This window comes from Notolepis coatsorum (assembly GCF_963971535.1).
Source record: "Notolepis coatsorum genome assembly, chromosome: 16".
Taxonomy (NCBI): Eukaryota; Metazoa; Chordata; class Actinopteri; order Aulopiformes; family Paralepididae; genus Notolepis; species Notolepis coatsorum.
The window spans coordinates 110,979,374-111,001,162 of record NC_140180.1 but is presented as its reverse complement, the minus strand read 5'-3'; the positions used below and the strand labels follow the sequence as shown (position 1 = coordinate 111,001,162).

Here is a 21,789-nt window from a genome sequence, read left to right as displayed (position 1 = left end):
CACCGTGTGACAGCGGCTGAAGCGTATCACACCGTGTGACAGCGTCTGAAGCGTATCACACCGTGTGACAGCGTCTGAAACGTATCACACCGTGTGACAGCGTCTGAAGCGTATCACACCGTGTGACAGCAGCTGAAACGTATCACACCGTGTGACAGCGTCTGAAGCGTATCACACCGTGTGACAGCGTCTGAAGCGTATCACACCGTGTGACAGCGTCTGAAACGTATCACACCGTGTGACAGCGGCTGAAGCGTATCACACCGTGTGACAGCGTCTGAAGCGTATCACACCGTGTGACAGCAGCTGAAGCGTATCACACCGTGTGACAGCGGCTGAAGCGTATCACACCGTGTGACAGCGTCTGAAACGTATCACACGTGTGACAGCGGCTGAAGCGTATCACACGTGTGACAGCGGCTGAAGCGTATCACACGTGTGACAGCGGCTGAAGCGTATCACACGTGTGACAGCGGCTGAAGCGTATCACACGTGTGACAGCGGCTGAAGCGTATCACACGTGTGACAGCGGCTGAAGCGTATCACACCGTGTGACAGCGTCTGAAGCGTATCACACCGTGTGACAGCGGCTGAAGCGTATCACACCGTGTGACAGCGTCTGAAGCGTATCACACCGTGTGACAGCGTCTGAAACGTATCACACCGTGTGACAGCGTCTGAAGCGTATCACACGTGTGACAGCGTCTGAAGCGTATCACACCGTGTGACAGTGGCTGAAACGTATCACACGTGTGACAGCGGCTGAAGCGTATCACACCGTGTGACAGCGGCTGAAACGTATCACACGTGTGACAGCGTCTGAAGCGTATCACACCGTGTGACAGCGGCTGAAGCGTATCACACCGTGTGACAGCGGCTGAAGCGTATCACACCGTGTGACAGCGTCTGAAGCGTATCACACCGTGTGACAGCGTCTGAAGCGTATCACACCGTGTGACAGCAGCTGAAAAGGGGGAAACAAAGCTTGCGTTTTTGTTCCTTGCATTGTTTTCCTTTACACATATCAACTCTGCAGACGAAATGCATTTTTACTTGTTGCTTTTTCACTCTGCACCCTTTTTTTCTTCTTTTTACGCTTGGCACCGAAAACTCGTGTTGCTGAAAAGTTTACAATGGGGTTAATTAAATATAATTGTTTTGAATTGACATTCAAAAAACATAACACAAAAACTGAAAATCCCATAGGGACAAAAAGAAATCACGGGCTAAAGTTTTCAATTAAGTACCCCCCCCCCCCCCCAAAACCAACCCCCCCTGCCTTGGACATGTGTTATAATACACAAAGCACATAGGAAACAAAAACTGCAGGCAACTTTTGCACACAGCACCATGGTAGAGCGTACAACAAGAAGATGTAGCAAAAGTGGCTTTTTCCAAAAATAAATATGCTTGTATATACTTGTGGAGTACATTGCCATAGCCATTACCATATTACACAGAACATATGTTGTAAGCACACTGAGCTGGGTTGACACAGATTATCTTGGGTCTCTAGAAAAGGCAAAGAGTATCGATGCACATCACTCTTCTGCTGCCGCGCCGCCGCCGCCGGTGTTTACTGGTGAACGCACTCGGCGGCACATCGATGTCGGTGTGGAACCTTTTTTTTTTTGCAGACGGAACAGAACGACGTGTAACGAAATCATAAAAAAAAAAAAAGAAAAAAAGCATTGGTATGTCTCCTTTGAATGGTCAAGTTTGATAAACACAGGGGCGTACAACAGGGCAAAAAAACAGAACAAATGCACGTTTGTAATTTTTCTCTCTTTAAAAAGTGCATACACTGTATATTAAATATCAATACATTAAATAAAAAATGATAAATGTGCACGGTCACACACGGAGAAGGCTGTGACAGATGTAGGCACGTTGAAGTATCAGTTCATGTAAGCCTTGTGCAGCAATCAACATTCTTCCCTAGGTTTTCTGAGGTCCCCCACTGGTGAGTGTGGGGGGGGGGGGGGGTTCTTTGAATTTTTTTATGCAGATGAAAATAGTTGCTTTGGCACATTCCCCCTCCGATGACGGCATGACGACTGGCATTCAAGACATCTGAAATGGCACAGAAATGATTTAGGTTAATGCTTTGTTAAACTTGAATCCACAGAAGTCCCGTTGGCCGGATCGAGGCGCCCCCCCCCCCCCCCCCCCCCCCCCCGCAGAACGCATCCAACATGCACAGTTGAAGTTGCGACTAAATGGTGGCTCTACTATAACTGCAATCCAGAGTCCTTTATTTGAACCTTTTAACTTATATACTCTTTAAAATGAACAGACAAGCTGTTCCAAGAGAAATGCGTAGATGTCATTTTAGTGCATACAGTGGGATTAGTTGGGGGGGGAAATATGTTCCACACGATGTGAAAATCTGCATAAAATATATACCTAGGTAAATGGAATATTGCTCCACTTCTACAAGGGCTATTTGCATATTCTTGGTATCTAGGGACATCTATGGACCTCAGGGAATGTATTCACAGTGTCAGAAATATTGTGTATATTACTAGGCTTGCTTAAATTGTGATGAAACAAAGGAGAATATTAATTATGATTTTTCTTTGCATCTTTGACAGTGAATAACACCATGATAATAATGACCAAACTTAAAAAACTGCCACTGACCTCGTTCAGTACCCTCTTGAGATCATGTGTACAAAAAATCGAAGGAAATTAATAAAGGGAAGATGATAAAACCGAAGGTTCTGTAGATACAGTACTGAATTCTCCCATCCGGACCAATGCAATTTGAAATATTATTATAGAATAGATGCTTATACATTACCTTATTATAGCCAATTCGCACATTTATATATATATTAGGGCTGTCAGTTTATCGCGTTAATTCGATTAATTAATTACACAGCAAATTATCGCGTTATGAAAATTAACTCAAAATTAATTACACAAAATAAATAATATATATATTTTTTTATAATTTATTTTTTATCTCATTCATTCCATAAGAATGTAGAATACACATTTACAGACTTTTTTTTTTAATATGGTCCATTTGCATGTTCTTGGTATCTGATTCTAGGGACATCTATGAATCTCAGGGAATGTATTCCCAGTGTCAGAAATACTGTGGGCTAGATCCACAAAGAATGGATTGCACGGTGCAAGTTGCACCCTTACTTACAATTCATTATGAATTGAAAATGGGGGACCCTGATGTAAACAAGACGAAAGTCTTTCTCTGGTCTGCATCCCCTTAACAATTGTGTGTATTGAGCCGTACTGTATTGTACCCATTCTGCAATCTGTTGATAACTTTTTCATTCAATCAATCAATCAATCTGTGCGGTGATTGATTGAATGAACATTTTATTGTGTGAATAACACCATGCTCAAATTTACCAGACCTGAAAAATCTAAGCAAATTAATAGATGAAAGATGATTAAACAGAAGGTTTTGTAGATACAGTACTAAATTCTGCCACCCGGACACATGCAATTTGAAATATGATTATAGAATATAGAATATCAGGCATAAAATGGCTATGCGATTAAAATGCGATTAATTAGATTAATTAATTACAAATCCTGTAATTAATTAGATTAGATTTTTTTTAATCGCCTGACAGCACTAATATATATACATATATTATCTTTCAAATGCCTGAGTTCAATTTGGATTTAGTATCACCAGGCGTGCATAAGAACAGATAATGATATCTACCGTAATCTAGTGTACTTTTTTATTTTCCCCACAGTGCAACCGTTTTGAAACTAATTTCAGATCTAATTGTTCCTACATGCTAACAATAGGGAGGAGAAACTAACTGCGTTTCAATATTTGTCAAAAACGTTACCTTTTGTGGCTTATTATCGCAAATAATAACAGTTATTGACATATTCATAATTCAACTCTGAACTTTGAACCCCCATAGAACTTGCCAGGAAATTCCCATGGTTCATAATTTAATTTAATTTAATTTTTTAAAGCTTGGAATGGCGATCGAAAAACTAAAACTTAAAACTATCTTTTAACACATTTAACCTATTGCTAAACTAACGTATTGATGATAATATACATTCTACATGCTTTTGTGACATGTTAGTGATGTTAATACTTGAAAACGTTTGATTTTAAAATCGCAAATTTTTTGCATCACTCTGAAAAATATGGATCTATGATCATAATGTCATTTAGGGGTTGAACAGGTTAAAATGAACAGACAAGCTAAGAGACCTTCCAAGAGAAATGCGTAGATGTCATTTTAGTGCATACAGTGGGATTAGTTGGGGGGGAAATAAATTCTTACCAGCTATAATGGAGTCTCCTTTTTGTAGTTAAACCCTGGGTCGGATCCTTCAATCTGCAGTTTCAGAGCTTGTTTAAGGCTTAGTTCAGTCTCCCCTATGGGGTAGTTCTCCAGAACGTCCTGGTGGCCTCTGTTCTGTACAGTTCGAGGCACAGAAACCCTCCCCAGGAACACCTGGTTGCCCTGCAAATGGTATTTGGGATTGGTCAAGATCCCGTTCCGCTTTTTCTCTGCGCAGCTCTGCTGTTGGATAAAGAACTGGTCTTGCGTCAGCCCCCCGTCCTGCTGGGCGGGACCCCCCCCGCCGATCATGATCTTGCAGTGAGGATCCTTCACTGCGATGTTTGCTACAGCCTTGTTGAGGGCCATCCTCTTGTCGAACTGGGTCATCTCGTACTCCAACACCTGGCCCTGGGTGGAGCCGCTGTTCTTGGGTTTCTTCTTCTCGCCCGTTGCCCCTTTCCCATTGGAGGTCCCGTCCCCGGTCTTGCTCCCTTTGGTCGACTTGAGGCCAGGCTTCAGCTGAGTCCAGTCAAAGTCGTTGGACGGTGACGGCGGCTGCTGACCGATCGACTTTGTGGTGGAGGTGGGCGACGCGATGGACTGCCGGCTCCGGCTGCGAGGCAGGGAGTGCTGCTGGATCTGCTCTGTGAACGTCAGTCCGTGGAAACTGTCTATGGGCACGGTCTGCGCGGTGGCCGTAGACGAGGTGGTTCTCAAGGAAGAGTTCTTTGAGCTCTTGAGGGAATTGTTTGAGAGGGAGGATTTCTGTCTGTCCACAGTGGAGTCGGGAGATTCCGATGGAGAACTGAAGGCGTGGACAGGTCCGTTGGGCAGGCCACGTCCACAAGACTGCATGTCTCCCGCTCCAGTGCTGCCGGAGCTGTTGGATTTGATTGTGAGGGACTGCATTTTGCCAGTTACAGACAATGGCGTTTTGTCATCCATGGTGTGCACCGGGGAGGGGTTGGAGCCGCTTAGAGTCGAGGCTCCGTACTTCTCCAGGAGTTTGATGATCATGGAATGGCCGCCCTTCGCCGCCACTCGCATGGCCGTGCGTCCGAACTGGTCGGCGTGGTTGGGGTCGGCGCTGTGCTCCAGGAGTATCTGCACCACGTCGATGTGCCCTTCCTGGGCCGCAATGCCCAGGGCCGTGGCACCCTGGTTACACGTGTGATCCACGCGCGTGCCGCTGTCTATCAGAAACTGCACGGCTTTCGTGTGGCCTTGCCACGCCGCGGACTGGAGGGCGGAGCGCTTCTCGTTGTCGCAAGAGTTCACGTCGGCGTGATAGTTGATTAGCATCCTCACCATCTCCACGTGGCCCTGCCAGCAGGACACGTGTAGGGCCGTCCTGCCCTCTGTGTCACTAGCCTCTACATTTGCCCCGTTTTCAAGGAAATACTCCGCCATCGCCAGCTGGTTCTCCAACGCCAGGATGTAGAGGGTGGGGCGTCCGTCTGCGTCCTTGTGGTCTATATCACCGCCGTGACTCAGCAGCAGCTCCACGATGTCCCTGTGGCCCTCCAGCGCAGCCACCCTGAGAGAGTTCCTCCCGTCGTAGCCTCTCTGGTCGATGCATGACTTGTTTTCCAGAAGAATGTGTACGCAATCGTAATGTCCCTCTTGGGCGGATAATATCAGAGGTATTCTGCCGTCGTTATCCACCTCTATACAACGGGCGCCTTGTTCGATGAGGGCGTCGCACACTTGGCGGTGGCCCTCGAACGCGGCCATGTGCAGCGGAGTCCAGCCCGAGTCGTCCCGGTGATTCTCGTCCAGTCCTCTGTCCAGCAGAGTTCGGACCACCTCTACGTTCCCTTGAGCCGACGCGATGCTCAGAACAGTCCTCCCTTCGCTGTCGATACTGTCGACAGCGGCGCCCCAGAAAAGCAGGGTGTTGACGACGGAGGCGTGGCCCATCGACGCGGCGGCGAGCAGAGGCGTGCGGCCGTTGTTGTCCGTGTGATCCACGTCGGCGCCGCCTTCCAAAAGCAAATCCACCACATCGACATGTCCTTCATATCCAGCCACCAGGAGGGGTGTCATGCAGTCTTTGTCACAGTGGTCAACCTCTGCTCCCCTGTCTATCAGGAGGCTCACCACAGACGCATGACCTTTGCTGGCGGGGACACAGAGAGCGGCGACCGAGAGGGCCGTCCTTCCGTCCACGTCGTCATGATTGACCTCTGCCCCGTGGTCCAAGAGGTGCTCGACGATCTCCCTGTGTCCCATGTAAGCTGCCGCTATGAGAGCCGTCCTTCCTTCATTGTCTGCCTTGTTGACCTCGGCCCCGTGCTGGAGGAGGTTCAGCACGATGTCCTCGTGACCCCCCCAAGCCGCGGCTCTCAACGCAGTCCTGCTGTCGGCGTCGGCGCAGTCCACCTTGGCACCGGCGTAGAGGAGAGCGGACACCACCTCCGAGTGGCCCCCCCAGGCCGCCGAGCGAAGGGCGGTCCACCCGTCGTGATCCGTGTGATTGATGTTGGCCTCGCAGCCGATGAGGGAGTTGACCACCTTGGTGTGACCCTGCCTCGCGGCGAGAGTCAGTGCCGTTTGTCCGTGGTTGTCTTCCAGCTCCATGTTGGCCCTTCTGGATATGAGCAGGTTGACCACGTCCAGGTTCCCACTGTACGCGGCGTTGGCCAGCAAAGTTCTCCCGCTGGAGTCACATTGGTTGACAGAGGAACCGTTGTCGAGTAACGTCCGAATGGAGTCCTCCCTCTCCAGCGCCTGCTGTACGACACACGAGGCGTGGTCGTCCTCGCTGTTCACGTGAGCGCCAGCTTTGACCAGAAGCTGAAGCACCTCCTGCTCTTTTGGTATGGCGGTGCTTAGAGAGTCTTTAGCGGGGGTGCCGTTCCACACCATCCAAAGAGCCAGGTGAAACGGCTCCAGCTGCAGATTGGAGTTCACGAGATGCAGGGCAAACTCCTGCACTTCGCGCGGTTCGAGTTGCTTGGCCCTGCACGTGTAACTCATCGCCAGCATCCTGTGGCCTTCCGCCTTGTTGCACAGGTACTTCTGGGTGCAGTGCTTAACGTCCAGCAGCCACTCCGCGAAGCTGTAGTGAAAGAGGATCCTGGAGCTCCCGAGGCCGTCCACCAACAGCTTGGCGAGGATGTCCAACTTCTTCTGGAACTCCTCCATGGTCAGAGTCATGTTTTTGGTCCAGACGGCGTGGTACAGCTCTTTGATGGTGAGCGGCCTGCAGGAGGCCAGGATCACGTTGAGAATAGGCTGGACTTTGGCAAACTGTTTTCGGACAAACAGCCTCTGGCAGAGCCACAGGTAGAGTCCGTTGAGCGTGCCGGGAATGTCCCGGATCTCCCGCAGCATGATGAAGTTCTCCACCACTCCGTCCAGCACGCGCTCCAGGTACAGGAAGCAGCCGCTGCTCTTGATGTGCAGCTGGTTGAGCATCTCGGCGGTCTCCTTGGTGAGGTGCTGCCGGAGCGCCTCCTCCTGGTCCAGCCGGTGGAGGATGTACTGCTGCACGTCCTTCACGATGTAGGCCTTGCGGAGATCATCCAGGCTGATCTTACGGAAGCCTGGAGGGGGAGAGAGGGAGCAGAAGAACACCGTGTTAAGGCCTGTCTGGTCACACATCTGTGTCCAATTATACACACGTGAAGCCTTCAGATGGAGACACGTACAAGTACATTTGTACAGGGATGAGGAAGGGATTTGACATTCACGGGTGTTTACATTTTCATTTTATTTCTTTCATGTTTTACATATATAATTTTTTTGTTTTGCATATATATTTGTTTTGTAAGGTTTTAAATTAGTACATTCATTTGATTAGTGGACAAGGGGTAGGATTAAATAAGTGTATACGTCTTCCTACTCCTTTGTTTTTTGTTTATTAATTTTTTTTTCCATTTCATTGCTATAGATCAATGATTTGTTTTTGTTTCATATTGTTTGTATTTACATGTTCGAAATAAAGATATCAAATCAAATCAAAAGTTGTTGAACCGCTAGCATGCTTGCAATTGTATAGTCATTCCAAAATCTATGAAAATAAAATCTGATATATACACACATAACCATACTTTCTTTTGTTATGAATGCACAGACCACTCAAACATATAGTCTTTCAATAATGAAACCACAAAAGATGCCTTTGGTCCCTCAGTAGGCGTTCACTATCAATGCAGCTTATTTACCGCAGGAATTTGATGCAAGGGAGCTCTTTAATCCGAATTAATTTAGAAAGTGAATCTATTTCGCTGTGTCCCTGCCAGTGCCACGGGCACAATCTGGGCCGACATTACTGTCTTTAAGAGGATGCAGCAGGCTCAGTTTTACTGGCATCATATGAAATTAGACTTAAGACATTAGTACCAACCATGTCATGCAAGCTTATATAAATAAGGGGGATAAATAAGGATCCAAAGTTAGGCTTACATGTTGGTGCCACAGCCTTTTTCAAAGGCCTCTTGACCTCTCCCCTCAAGATATCTGAATGACAATTGGTTCTATTGGTACCTACGAGTCTCCCCCTTATTCTAATACCTTGCCATTTTATTAAAGTGTTATCTTAAAATGGTGTATTTTAACATTTCTGCATTCTGGTGTCCCTAAACCGTCTTGGAATTGCATGAATTGGGTCTGACTGGAAAGCTGAGACTCTGGATACAATGAGCCCAATTGTATTCATGTGTGATGAAGTTCATAGCAGCCATTCCAATGTAGTGAGATGTTTTTAAACTTGACCTCACTATATAAAATGACCTATTGTGACCTCTAGGATAATCACAGCCTCGTGAAACATTACAACCAGAAACCAGAGACCATTCAGAGGATGTATGGCTTCCCTGGGTATATTGACCATAAGGGGGGGGGTTCTCAACAATCTCAACAAACAGAAGTGCTTGCCATCCAATCGCTAAAATGCAATCGCCAAAGTTTTCGATACCAAAGCACAGCATGAATCTTTCTATGGTGTTCCTCAAGGTCTTGGTGTCTTAACGTGGTATTCTGGAGGGATTTTCTGTTTATTAATTCTCGAGTGGTCAAAACACATCTGTGTAACAAATGGTATCGACCCAGAAATGGCTGCAACAACTTATGAGACATAATTGAGCTCGGGAATGATGGCCGTCATACACTTCATCATAACGGATGATTATTAATTTGTTGATTAATCCCACTGGTCACAATGGTGACCGTAATAATGTTTTTGTTATAAGGCTCTGCAAATGTTACTGAATGATGTAGCAATGTATTTCCAGCTAAATTGAAATAATAAACAAATAAAGGATCTCAATTAAATATGTGGTAGTAAAAAGAACCTGTGGGAGGATTTCAACAAGATAAATGCGACAACAGTGCAAAATATTTCACTATAATATTTCAAAGCAAAACAAAAATAAGTATAATTTTTATTTTATTTTTTTTATGCTGCCCCCTGTGCCTATGAAAATGCCCCCGAAGTATGCAGGCACGCGTGCCTAGGGTTGCCTACCCCTGGTATAGACTTTACAAATTAATTATGAAGAACATTCTCAGGGGCTCATACAGAACCAAGCATTTCACTGTAATGTACTGTACATATTACGTGACAAATAAAACGTGAACTGCTATGTGTCATCTACTGTCAACCTGCTATCTCTCCCTAAAGATCCCCCCCCCCCTTAAAGAAGACAGAAATGGGTCTATAGTGGGTCTCTGCTGGTGAAATGAACGTTTTCCTAGCTTTCCTCAATATCTACGCGTAAACAAGCATCCCGGGTGGGCTGTGGACTCCAGGCGCTCAGCGGGGGGGGGGGGGAGTAGAGCTGCGAGGATGTGTTTCTGAGTGCGTGGAGGATGTGTTCCTGAGTGCGTGGAGGAAGGAGGCAGGAGCCAGAGGCACAGCGATGGCCTGTAAAACACTGTTACCGGCGCGCTGACGCGCTCCCAGCCCACAGAGCTTCAGAGGGCTCAATACATTACTGAGAGGTCCTTCTCCCAGATACTGCTGGGGTACAAAGTTACTCTAACAGGCATAAAAAGACCCCAAGGGCAAGGCTCTCTCTCTCGCTCTCTCTCCCTCCCTCCCCCTCTCACTCTCTCTCCCTTTCTCTCTCTCTCTCCCTCCCTCTCTCCTCCCCTCTCTCTCTATCTGCCTGTCTCCCTCTCTCTCTCTTCCTCCCTCCCCTTCTCTCTCACTCCCCCCTCTCTCTCTCGCTCTCTCTCCCTCCCTCCCCCTCTCACTCTCTCTCCCTTTCTCTCTCTCCCCCTCTCTCTCACTCCCTCCCTCTCTCTCCCTCCCTCTCTCCTCCCCCTCTCTCCTCCCCTCTCTCTCTATCTGCCTGTCTCCCTCTCTCTCTCTTCCTCCCTCCCCTTCTCTCTCTCCCCTCCCCCTCTCCATGGTTATTGACATATGTTATCGTGGGAAAATATTGTAGGAATTCCTCTCAATAGAATTAAAGGGGCACGTCACAGAAAATGCCGAATCGCTGTTATGTGCATTTGAAAATCAAATGATAAGGTAGCAGTCCCTGTAAGACAAAGGGTATTGCTTTTTTCTGTCAAACTAAACAGTTTGGGGGATGTGTGTGAGATGATGTGCAAACCCAGTTTCACAATATGAACATACTGTGGGAACCGACACCAGCACTTCCGTCTTAGAGAAAAAGAGTAACCCTAGATTGCCTAGTAGATTATATAACGACTGTTCCCAGTGCAGCGTGTATGAATCACACCTCGCCCGGGGCGGCTCACTGGGTATTGTGTGGCGGGGAGACAAGGCCCTGTGAAATCTTATTCCACATGGGGGCTGATGGGAACCACACCTGTACAGGCGGCGCAACACCCCCCCAATCACAGCTATTGTTCTGCTGTAGAGAGAGAGAGAGAGAGAGAGAGAGAGAGAGAGAGAGAGAGAGAGAGATAGAGAGAGAGAGAGAGCGAGAGCGAGAGCGAGAGCGAGAGCGAGAGAGAGAGAGAGAGAGAGAGAGAGAGAGAGAGAGAAAGAGAGAGAGAAAGAAACTCTCTCTGCTCCAAGTATTGACCGTTTACATGAAGGAGAGCCAGGGTTGCTCATTTGAAATAATTTTTCAAGTCGTCTGGTTTGCTGCATAAATATAAACAACACAACGTGTGTGTACTGTGTACTTCATTTACGACGTGTGTGTACTGTGTACTTAATTTACGACGTGTGTGTACTGTGTACTTAAACAATATGACGTGTGTACTGTGTACTTCATTTACGACGTGTGTGTACTGTGTACTTAAACAATATGACGTGTGTACTGTGTACTTCATTTACGACGTGTGTGTACTGTGTACTTAAACAATATGACGTGTGTACTGTGTACTTCATTTACGACGTGTGTGTACTGTGTACTTCATTTACGACGTGTGTGTACTGTGTACTTCATTTACGACGTGTGTGTACTGTGTACTTAAACAATATGACGTGTGTGTACTGTGTACTTCGTTTGTCATTTACACAAGCGGAGCGATTCCAAACAAAAATCTTGACATCTTTCCATAGAAATGAGACTGCATTTAACTGCTCTCAGAGGACACTTCTCACAGAGTCAAAGAGCGTTTTATATCTCATCCATCCTCAGTTAAACAGCGTTTCATATCTCTCATCCATCCTCATCAAAGAGCGTTTTATCTCTCATCCATCCTCAGTCAAAGAGCGTTTTATATCTCATCCATCCTCAGTCAGAGCGTTTTATATCTCATCCATCCTCAGTCAAAGAGCGTTTTATATCTCATCCACGACTGCTGATCGCTACTAAAGAACTCCCCACGACTGTTGATCGCTACTAAAGAACTCCCCACGAATGCTGATCGCTACTAAAGAACTCCCCATTGTGAGATCAGGCTGGTTTTTCAATGTGTACATAATGTAAATATCTGTAGATGACAGCATCTACTCTTAGATCTCAAATGAGGAGGACAGTATCATTCGTGTGTGTTTTCAAGATAGACGGGGGAAGCCACAGACAGACCGAGCGTAGAGCAGATGAGGATTTGGGCTGTGTGCCAAGGTCGTCAGCCAAGTTGTTAACACCAACAACTGATAGCCGCTGGTGGGGAAGATTTGGTCAGAGAGAGAGAGAGAGCTATGGGGAAGAGATAGAAAGGGCGTTAGAGTGGGTCAGTAGGTGACAAGAGCCGTTGCCATGGCATCGTGTCACTTAGTAACGAGAGAAGGGCGTGGCTACGGGGAGGGCCACCGGTTGCTAGGGGAAAGACGTTATTAGCTGCGAGTTCTTCTGGTTTGACTCAGAAACGAAGCGTGGACACCAGGGTTCGAAATTAACGGGGGCTTGGGGCAAAATGCCCTCGAAAATTGACCAAATGCCCTCGAAAATCAGTTAAGGGGGGCAAAAAAAGCCCCCGACAGTTTACTAATTATATATATGCTCTACAGTGCGAGCATTTCCCTCGTATTTGCCCCTAATAATATGTGTGTGTGCAAACCGGAAAAATCATTTACTTGCAGTGTGCGAGACAGACGAGTGATTGTGAAGATTACAAAACAGCTCCGCTGTTAATAGTTCAGATTGAAACTGGACTGAAATTCAGTTTTTGGGTGGAATGTTTGTTCCAAGGAGGAGGGAGGCGGGGCCCGCTGCGTGTTACAGGGAGATGCTTCCAGGCACTTGAGAGGTGAGAACACAGACAGAGCGCTCTGCTCTCATCAAGCATTACACTGCTATCTTAACGTTAGCAAGCTAAGCATAGAGCCATATGGAATCCGCGATCACGGAATCGCGGACGGAATCGCGGAATTGAGCAATAAAAATGGAATCCACTATAAAAAAAAATTAAAATTTTTTTTTTTTTTTTTTTGGGGACTTGTACAGCAAGCACTTTGTTCAACTTTGTCAGTGCTGTAAAGTTTAAACCTTTTAAAATCTTAGACAAACAACACTTTGCTTTCATGAAATATTGTAAGCCGTCATTTGAGGCTTTATAAAAGCAGCACAATGAACACAAATCTGTCAGTGCCGAGTCCGACCTCATCTTAAATAACAAACAGCATTGCTTGTTGTAGTTAACAAAGAGAGGCAGAGTTGATTTTGCAAAAATATATATAATTTTTTTTTTTTTTTTTAAATAATCAAATTTTATTTTCATATTCGAATCCCATGCCCATCGAACGAAGCTTCAAAGTATTTAAGACGGCCCTATTAAATGGACTGTTATATCTTATTAAATTGTGGACATTTATTCATTCCCACTTATTAGACACTATTTCTGATGGTAAAATGAGCGTACAAAGCAAAATACAGAATTCTGAAATATTAAAACGGAAAAAACGGAATTTGGAAAAAAATTAAATGGAATTTGGAAAAAAATAAAACGGATTTCATATGGCTCTAGCTAAGCATCTGCATAGCGCGACCTGTGTAACGTTAAGTAACTTGTGTTCGGCGGGGAAAGACCGTTCCATTTGTAACACAACTCCAATTTGTAACATCCAAATCCGATCCAGATGCGCATTTCCTTCATTCCACAGCGCTGAGCGCGCAACGTATTTCATTGATCGATCTGGCCAGAGCCTATACTCACAAACGTTGCGTGTGTGGGGTTTTTCATCAATTTGAAACAAGCCTCTTGACTGTTGGAATTAGGGATGTTAAAAATAAAATATCTAATAATATTATTCAATATTAGACATTAATTGATCCAGAGGCAACCGGTTATTCGTCTGCTATTTGTAGATATATCAAGACAACACCACAACTTGCCCTCAGGGACAATAATATTTAATCTATTTAGATAAGAGTATGTATTATTTACAGATAATTGAAGGTACCTCAAAACATGAAACCAAGCCATGATGTCACACATCGTGTGCGTGTGTGTGTGTTACTTGAACAATTGTCACTGTGCTCCTAAATTTCTGTGTGCTCCTAAATTTGTATTTAGATTTTATTTATTAACATTTTATTTAGGAGCACATGTGCTCCTTGGGAAAAAGGTTAGCGTAGAGCCCTATATATGGAGACATTAACATTACGTTATCAAACATAGGGACGAAGACTGTAAAAAAAAGTGTCAACAATGTTTTATAATCTTTATGTTAATTTTCATTATAAAAATGTTGTGCCCCCGAAATACAAAAAAAAGCCCCCGAAAATCAATTAAGGGGGGCAAAAAAAGCTCTTGAAAAAAAATGTTAATTTCTAACCCTGGTGGACACGTAGACAGAGACCTCAGGACCTAGAGGGTGGGGGAAGGGAAGCCGACAGGTAGCCCCCACCCTCCGGTTGCCACGAGCCAGCTTCGGCTAACAGGGAAGGCTTTTGAATAACACTAGGCCGCGACAACCACCGGGCTGATAGAGAGAGAGATCATTAGAATAATGAATTAAGACTTTTTCAAAAACTTTTCAGAACGGTTTCCATCTTGTACAGAGTATGTTTATGGGAATAAACATAACGTTCCAAGGAAAGGTATCCTGTTTCCAGTGTGTCTTTAATTCTTTTGAGACTAATGCATCAACGGGGGAAGATATCGTTATCAGCTAGTACGATGAGAAAGAGATAAACACAACGCAGAAACTTCACGGAGCCACAGGTGACGAGGTGATTACTGGCTGATATCGCAAAATCCAACACCATGACTGCTGATCATTACTAAAGAAACTCCCCCTGACTGCTGATCATTACTAAAGAACTCCCCACGACTGCTTCGAGTTCACGTTGTTTTGTTCTGCCAAGTGGCTTTCCCCCTGCCTCTCCTCCCAGGCCCGGTGACCTCTGACCTCTCCCCCCCCCGGCCCGGCTCAGTGCAGGGAGGAGTCGCTGACCTCATGGTGAGGAAGTGAAGACGTGCTCACGGTGGGACAACGCCTCCTGCTCCTCCTCTGTGTTTTTGTCAGACTGAGTAGAAAATAAAAGACTAAGTGTAGGAGCCACATTCTTTAAAATGATCATTTAAAAATATGGTGGAAATTGTATCTTTATTGCCCCATCAGATATTTAGTTTATTAACTTCTTATTATGCTTTGTGTTTATTAACTGGGTTTATTATTATACAATGAAATCCAATATGGAGTCTACTCCCATGTTTCCCCTTTACCTCCTATATGACAGGTAGTCAGAGCTCAGGTAGTCAGAGCTCAGGTAGTCTGAGCTCAGGTAGGTCTCAGGTAGTCAGAGCTCAGGTAGTCAGAGCTCAGGTAGTCAGAGCTCAGGTAGTCAGAGCTCAGGTAGTCAGAGCTCAGGTAGTCAGAGCTCAGGTAGACAGAGCTCAGGTAGTCAGAGCTCAGGTAGACAGAGCTCAGGTAGTCAGAGCTCAGGTAGTCAGAGCTCAGGTAGTCAGAGCTCAGGTAGACAGAGCTCAGGTAGTCAGAGCTCAGGTAGACAGAGCTCAGGTAGACAGAGCTCAGGTAGGTCTCAGGTAGTCAGAGCTCAGGTAGACAGAGCTCAGGTAGACAGAGCTCAGGTAGACAGAACTCAGGTAGTCAGAGCTCAGGTAGTCAGAGCTCAGGTAGACAGAGCTCAGGTAGACAGAGCTCAGGTAGTCAGAGCTCAGGTAGTCAGAGCTCAGGTAGACAGAGCTCAGGTAGTTAGAGCTCAGGTAGTCAGAGCTCAGGTAGACAGAGCTCAGGTAGTCAGAGCTCAGGTAGTCAGAGCTCAGGTAGACAGAGCTCAGGTAGTCAGAGCTCAGGTAGTCAGAGCTCAGGTAGTCAGAGCTCAGGTAGACAGAGCTCAGGTAGTTAGAGCTCAGGTAGTCAGAGCTCAGGTAGACAGAGCTCAGGTAGTCAGAGCTCAGGTAGTCAGAGCTCAGGTAGACAGAGCTCAGGTAGTCAGAGCTCAGGTAGTCAGAGCTCAGGTAGACAGAGCTCAGGTAGTCAGAGCTCAGGTAGACAGAGCTCAGGTAGTCAGAGCTCAGGTAGTCAGAGCTCAGGTAGTCAGAGCTCAGGTAGTCAGAGCTCAGGTAGTCAGAGCTCAGGTAGACAGAGCTCAGGTAGTCAGAGCTCAGGTAGTCAGAGCTCAGGTAGACAGAGCTCAGGTAGTTAGAGCTCAGGTAGTCAGAGCTCAGGTAGTTAGAGCTCAGGTAGTCAGAGCTCAGGTAGTCAGAGCTCAGGTAGACAGAGCTCAGGTAGGCCTCAGGTAGTCAGAGCTCAGGTAGTCAGAGCTCAGGTAGACAGAGCTCAGGTAGACAGAGCTCAGGTAGTCAGAGCTCAGGTAGACAGAGCTCAGGTAGACAGAGCTCAGGTAGTCAGAGCTCAGGTAGTCAGAGCTCAGGTAGACAGAGCTCAGGTAGTCAGAGCTCAGGTAGTCAGAGCTCAGGTAGACAGAGCTCAGGTAGACAGAGCTCAGGTAGGTCTCAGGTAGTCAGAGCTCAGGTAGACAGAGCTCAGGTAGACAGAGCTCAGGTAGACAGAGCTCAGGTAGACAGAGCTCAGGTAGTCAGAGCTCAGGTAGTCAGAGCTCAGGTAGTCAGAGCTCAGGTAGTCAGAGCTCAGGTAGGTCTCAGGTAGACAGAGCTCAGGTAGGTCTCAGGTAGACAGAGTTCAGGTAGATCTCAGGTAGTCAGAGCTCAGGTAGTCAGAGCTCAGGTAGACAGAGCTCAGGTAGTCAGAGCTCAGGTAGTCAGAGCTCAGGTAGTCAGAGCTCAGGTAGGTCTCAGGTAGTCAGGTCTCAGGTAGACAGAGCTCAGGTAGGTCTCAGGTAGTCAGAGCTCAGGTAGACAGAGCTCAGGTAGGTCTCAGGTAGACAGAGTTCAGGTAGATCTCAGGTAGTCAGAGCTCAGGTAGTCAGAGCTCAGGTAGACAGAGCTCAGGTAGTCAGAGCTCAGGTAGTCAGAGCTCAGGTAGTCAGAGCTCAGGTAGTCAGAGCTCAGGTAGACAGAGCTCAGGTAGGTCTCAGGTGGTCAGAGCTCAGGTAGTCAGAGCTCAGGTAGGTCTCAGGTAGGTCTCAGGTGGTCAGAGCTCAGGTAGTCAGAGCTCAGGTAGGTCTCAGGTAGTCAGAGCTCAGGTAGACAGAGCTCAGGTAGGTCTCAGGTAGGTCTCAGGTGGTCAGAGCTCAGGTAGTCAGAGCTCAGGTAGTCAGAGCTCAGGTAGACAGAGCTCAGGTAGGCCTCAGGTAGGCCTCAGGTAGTCAGCGCTCAGGTAGGCCTCAGGTAGTCAGCGCTCAGGTAGGCCTCAGGTAGGCCTCAGGTAGTCAGCGCTCAGGTAGGCCTCAGGTAGGCCTCAGGTAGTCAGAGCTCAGGTAGGCTTCAGGTAGGCCTCAGGTAGTCAGAGCTCAGGTAGGCCTCAGGTAGGCCTCAGGTAGTCAGCGCTCAGGTAGGCCTCAGGTAGGCCTCAGGTAGTCAGCGCTCAGGTAGGCCTCAGGTAGGCCTCAGGTAGTCAGAGCTCAGGTAGGCTTCAGGTAGGCCTCAGGTAGTCAGAGCTCAGGTAGGCCTCAGGTAGTCAGAGCTCCGGTAGGCCTCAGTCTTTTTTTGTTGTGTTCCCAGCTATAGCAAGCTAGTGGGGCTGCAAAAATACTGCTTTCAAATAAATCAAGTTTATTTTTTTACAAAATATGTCAGATATCTGCAATCTTTTTTTGGACTGCAATTCGGAGCGTGTTTATTGTTTAACCGCATACATAAGACCTGGAGCCTCAAGGCAACTTCGGTCCACAGGATCATCAAACCTCCACCGCGAGGAATCTCAACGCGATCGCTGGGATACGCTGAAGTTACACACAGGATTACCGAGGCACGTAACAACACCATATCCGCTAACCGCCGGCTGTCCACAGGCATTATGGGCTCTCCCATCAGGATGTGAAAATACATTATGGCTATCCGCACGTAGATTCCGGGATATTAATGTGTACGTAAGCAGCACCCTCGTTGTCCTCTCCTTCTTGTCCCCCTACTCCTCCTAGGCCCGTCCTTCTGTGGACGTTCTGGGGGGAGCTCCAGCTGGGAGGCCCGCTGGCTCCGAGAGGGAAGAGGCCATCGTGAGGGGGACACTACGAAAACCTGACAACACTTTTTCCAACCAAAGATGAGTCATAAATAAAAAGGGAGGGCTGAGCATGTGTGAACTTAACAGCACCGGTGTTTCTGCTCGGGGGGATTTATTTGGTAGTTCTTCATCGAAGAGGCACAGAAGAATAAACTTGTGCCGTGCAGTTTCAAGATAAACCAGCTCTACCTAGTACATTGTACTTTGTACATTCTACAGTACCCCGTACATTCCACCCCGTACATTCCACCTCGTACATTCCACCTCATACATTCTACAGTACCTCATACATTCCACCTCGTACCTCATACATTCCACCTCGTACATTCTACAGTACCTCATACATTCCACCTCGTACATTCTACAGTACCTCATACATTCCACCTCATACATTCCACCTCGTACATTCTACAGTACCTCATACATTCCACCTCGTACATTCTACAGTACCTCGTACATTCCACCTCGTACATTCTACAGTACCTCATACATTCCACCTTGTACATTCTACAGTACCTCATACATTCCACCTCGTACATTCTACAGTACCTCATACATTCCACCTCGTACATTCTACCTTGCAATTATGAAGATATGGTGACTGGGCAGAAGAAGAAAAAAGTGAGAAAGAATGTCGACTGCAGCCACAAAATAAAACTGTGAGGCGAAAACAGAAGAAGAAAAATACATTTTCTTCCAATTACTGTAATGGAGGAAAGATGACCTATAGTTTCCACTAGAGTCGTCACAGACATCCCTTCACAAGGGGCCTGGATCTCAGCGCTGTAGTCATGGTGTTATCATTATCACGCACCCTCCTCTTTGTGACAGAGAGAGAGAGAGAACGCAGTAGTGGTAATTTTTTTATTCTATTTAATAATAACATATAATAATTGTTGGACTTAAGTTAACTAATAGCTATATTAGCTAGCTAGCTTAGCTAATTGATGGCAGCTAGGTTTGAACGTGTTAATATTAGCCTAAATAAACCTTTAGGTTTACAATCCTGTGGATGTAAAATATATTATATTTTTGTTATATGTATTTTGTTCCCTTCAAATGATCAGTGAATCGTAAAAAAAAAAAAAAAAAAAAAAAAAAAAAAAAATCTGAAAATGATTTCTTTCACACAAATAAATAGCCTTGACCCTAAAACGAGAACAACGCCACACACTACGGTGAAAGGCGACGCCACACGTGGCACCAGCCGAGCGGCTCACCCGTCTCGCCCCGTTACACACTTACTTCTCAACGCCTTCCTCAACTGCATTTCAACGCATTCCAAGAACATCGTCTTCTTTCTCAAGCCCCCCCCCCCCCCCCACCCCCACCCATCCCGCCAACAGCGAAAAATAAATCATGGATTTACACCGGCGTCCCGAGCCAGACCATAATGAGGTGTGACACTCGGTCGGTGGGGTCGCCGGGCGGGGTTGTGTGCGTCTCTAAAAAGAAACGACTGCTAAACAAGCAACAAATGACACATTCATCGGGGGGGGGGGGGGGTGCGGCCTGCAAGGAGGACGCCGCGCCAGCTGCCGCTCGTTACGGAACTGGACACCGGCCACCAGGGAGACGCGGCGGCCATGTCGCACAAAAGGACGACTGTTTGCCTTCGAGATACATTTTTCAGATGACAAGCGAGGCCGAGTGCGGCGGGTGTTGTTTTGAGGATGAGGAAGTGGGTCACTGCAGGTCGTCGCCGAGTCACATGGGACGTCTCTCGTCCCCCCCTCCCCCGAAACAGCAACGCCTGGCATTAGGCAACACGGTTCTTCCCCAAGACATCATCTCAACGGGGTCCTAACTATGCTTTTTGGGGGATTTTCCCTTTTGGTGTGTTCCATAGCTCCGTTATAGGGTCTCGTCTGTAGTCCAGCCTTTCTTGCTAGAACGCCTCGTTTTCTCCTGTTGCACGTCTACATCGCTGTGCAAAACATACGTTTCCGACGACATTTTAGGGCGAGAAATAGGATTACGCAATTGCTGGATCTTATTAATTCCAATTTCCGTGTGGTTTTTAGACAGTTTGATCTGAATTCCGTGAGTCAACCCCCCCTCCGGGCGTACCGTGCCACTCGGGGGGTGCGGGAAGCAGCGGCTCATTGGCATTGGACGTAGTGTAGCCAAACATCCTGTTTCAGGTCGAGTGGGCTCGCTGCTCACACTACAGACACTACACACTACAGACACTAGACACTACAGACACTACAGACACTACAGACACTACAGACACTACAGACACTAGACACTACAGACACTAGACACTACAGACACTACAGACACTAGACACTACAGACACTACAGACACTACAGACACTAGACACTACAGACACTACAGACACTAGACACTACAGACACTACAGACACTACAGACACTACAGACACTACAGACACTACAGACACTACAGACACTAGACACTACAGACACTACAGACACTACAGACACTAGACACTACAGACACTACAGACACTACAGACACTACAGACACTAGACACTACAGACACTACAGACACTAGACACTAGACACTACAGACACTACAGACACTACAGACACTACAGACACTAGACACTACAGACACTACAGACACTACAGACACTACAGACACTACAGACACTAGACACTACAGACACTACAGACACTAGACACTAGACACTACAGACACTACAGACACTACAGACACTACAGACACTACAGACACTAGACACTACAGACACTACAGACACTAGACACTACAGACACTAGCCACTACAGACACTACAGACACTACAGACACTACAGACACTAGAGACACTACAGACACTACAGACACTACAGACACTACAGACACTACAGACACTAGACACTACAGACACTACAGACACTACAGACACTAGAGACACTACAGACACTACAGACACTACAGACACTACAGACACTACAGACACTACAGACACTAGACACTAGACACTACAGACACTACAGACACTACAGACACTAGACACTACAGACACTACAGACACTACAGACACTAGACACTACAGACACTACAGACACTACAGACACTACAGACACTACAGACACTACAGACACTACAGACACTACAGACACTACAGACACTACAGACACTAGACACTACAGACACTACAGACACTACAGACACTACAGACACTACAGACACTACAGACACTACAGACACTACAGACACTAGACACTACAGACACTACAGACACTACAGACACTAGACACTACAGACACTACAGACACTAGACACTACAGACACTACAGACACTACAGACACTACAGACACTACAGACACTACAGACACTACAGACACTAGACACTACAGACACTAGAGACACTACAGACACTACAGACACTACAGACACTAGACACTACAGACACTACAGACACTACAGACACTACAGACACTAGACACTACAGACACTACAGACACTACAGACACTACAGACACTACAGACACTAGAGACACTACAGACACTACAGACACTACAGACACTACAGACACTACAGACACTACAGCTGTAACCGGCTGCTTTCTGACCAGAGAAACATGCAAATGTTTGTAACTAGA

General features: G+C 46.7%; 1 protein-coding gene across 2 annotated transcripts in view; it reads right to left on the bottom strand.

Moving 5' to 3' along the window:
* Positions 1-1,252: 1,252 nt before the first annotated feature.
* ankrd50 (ankyrin repeat domain 50) overlaps positions 1,253-21,789 on the bottom strand; it is an 82,093-nt gene continuing 61,556 nt past the window's right edge. For both annotated transcript variants that reach the window (XM_084332300.1, XM_084332301.1), the window contains 2 exons: positions 4,287-7,837; positions 1,253-2,073 (listed from right to left, as the gene is read on the bottom strand). In XM_084332300.1, coding sequence (XP_084188426.1) covers positions 4,290-7,837 — 3,548 coding nt within the window. In that variant the 3' untranslated portion in view covers positions 1,253-2,073; positions 4,287-4,289. The remainder of the gene's footprint in view (positions 2,074-4,286; positions 7,838-21,789) is intronic.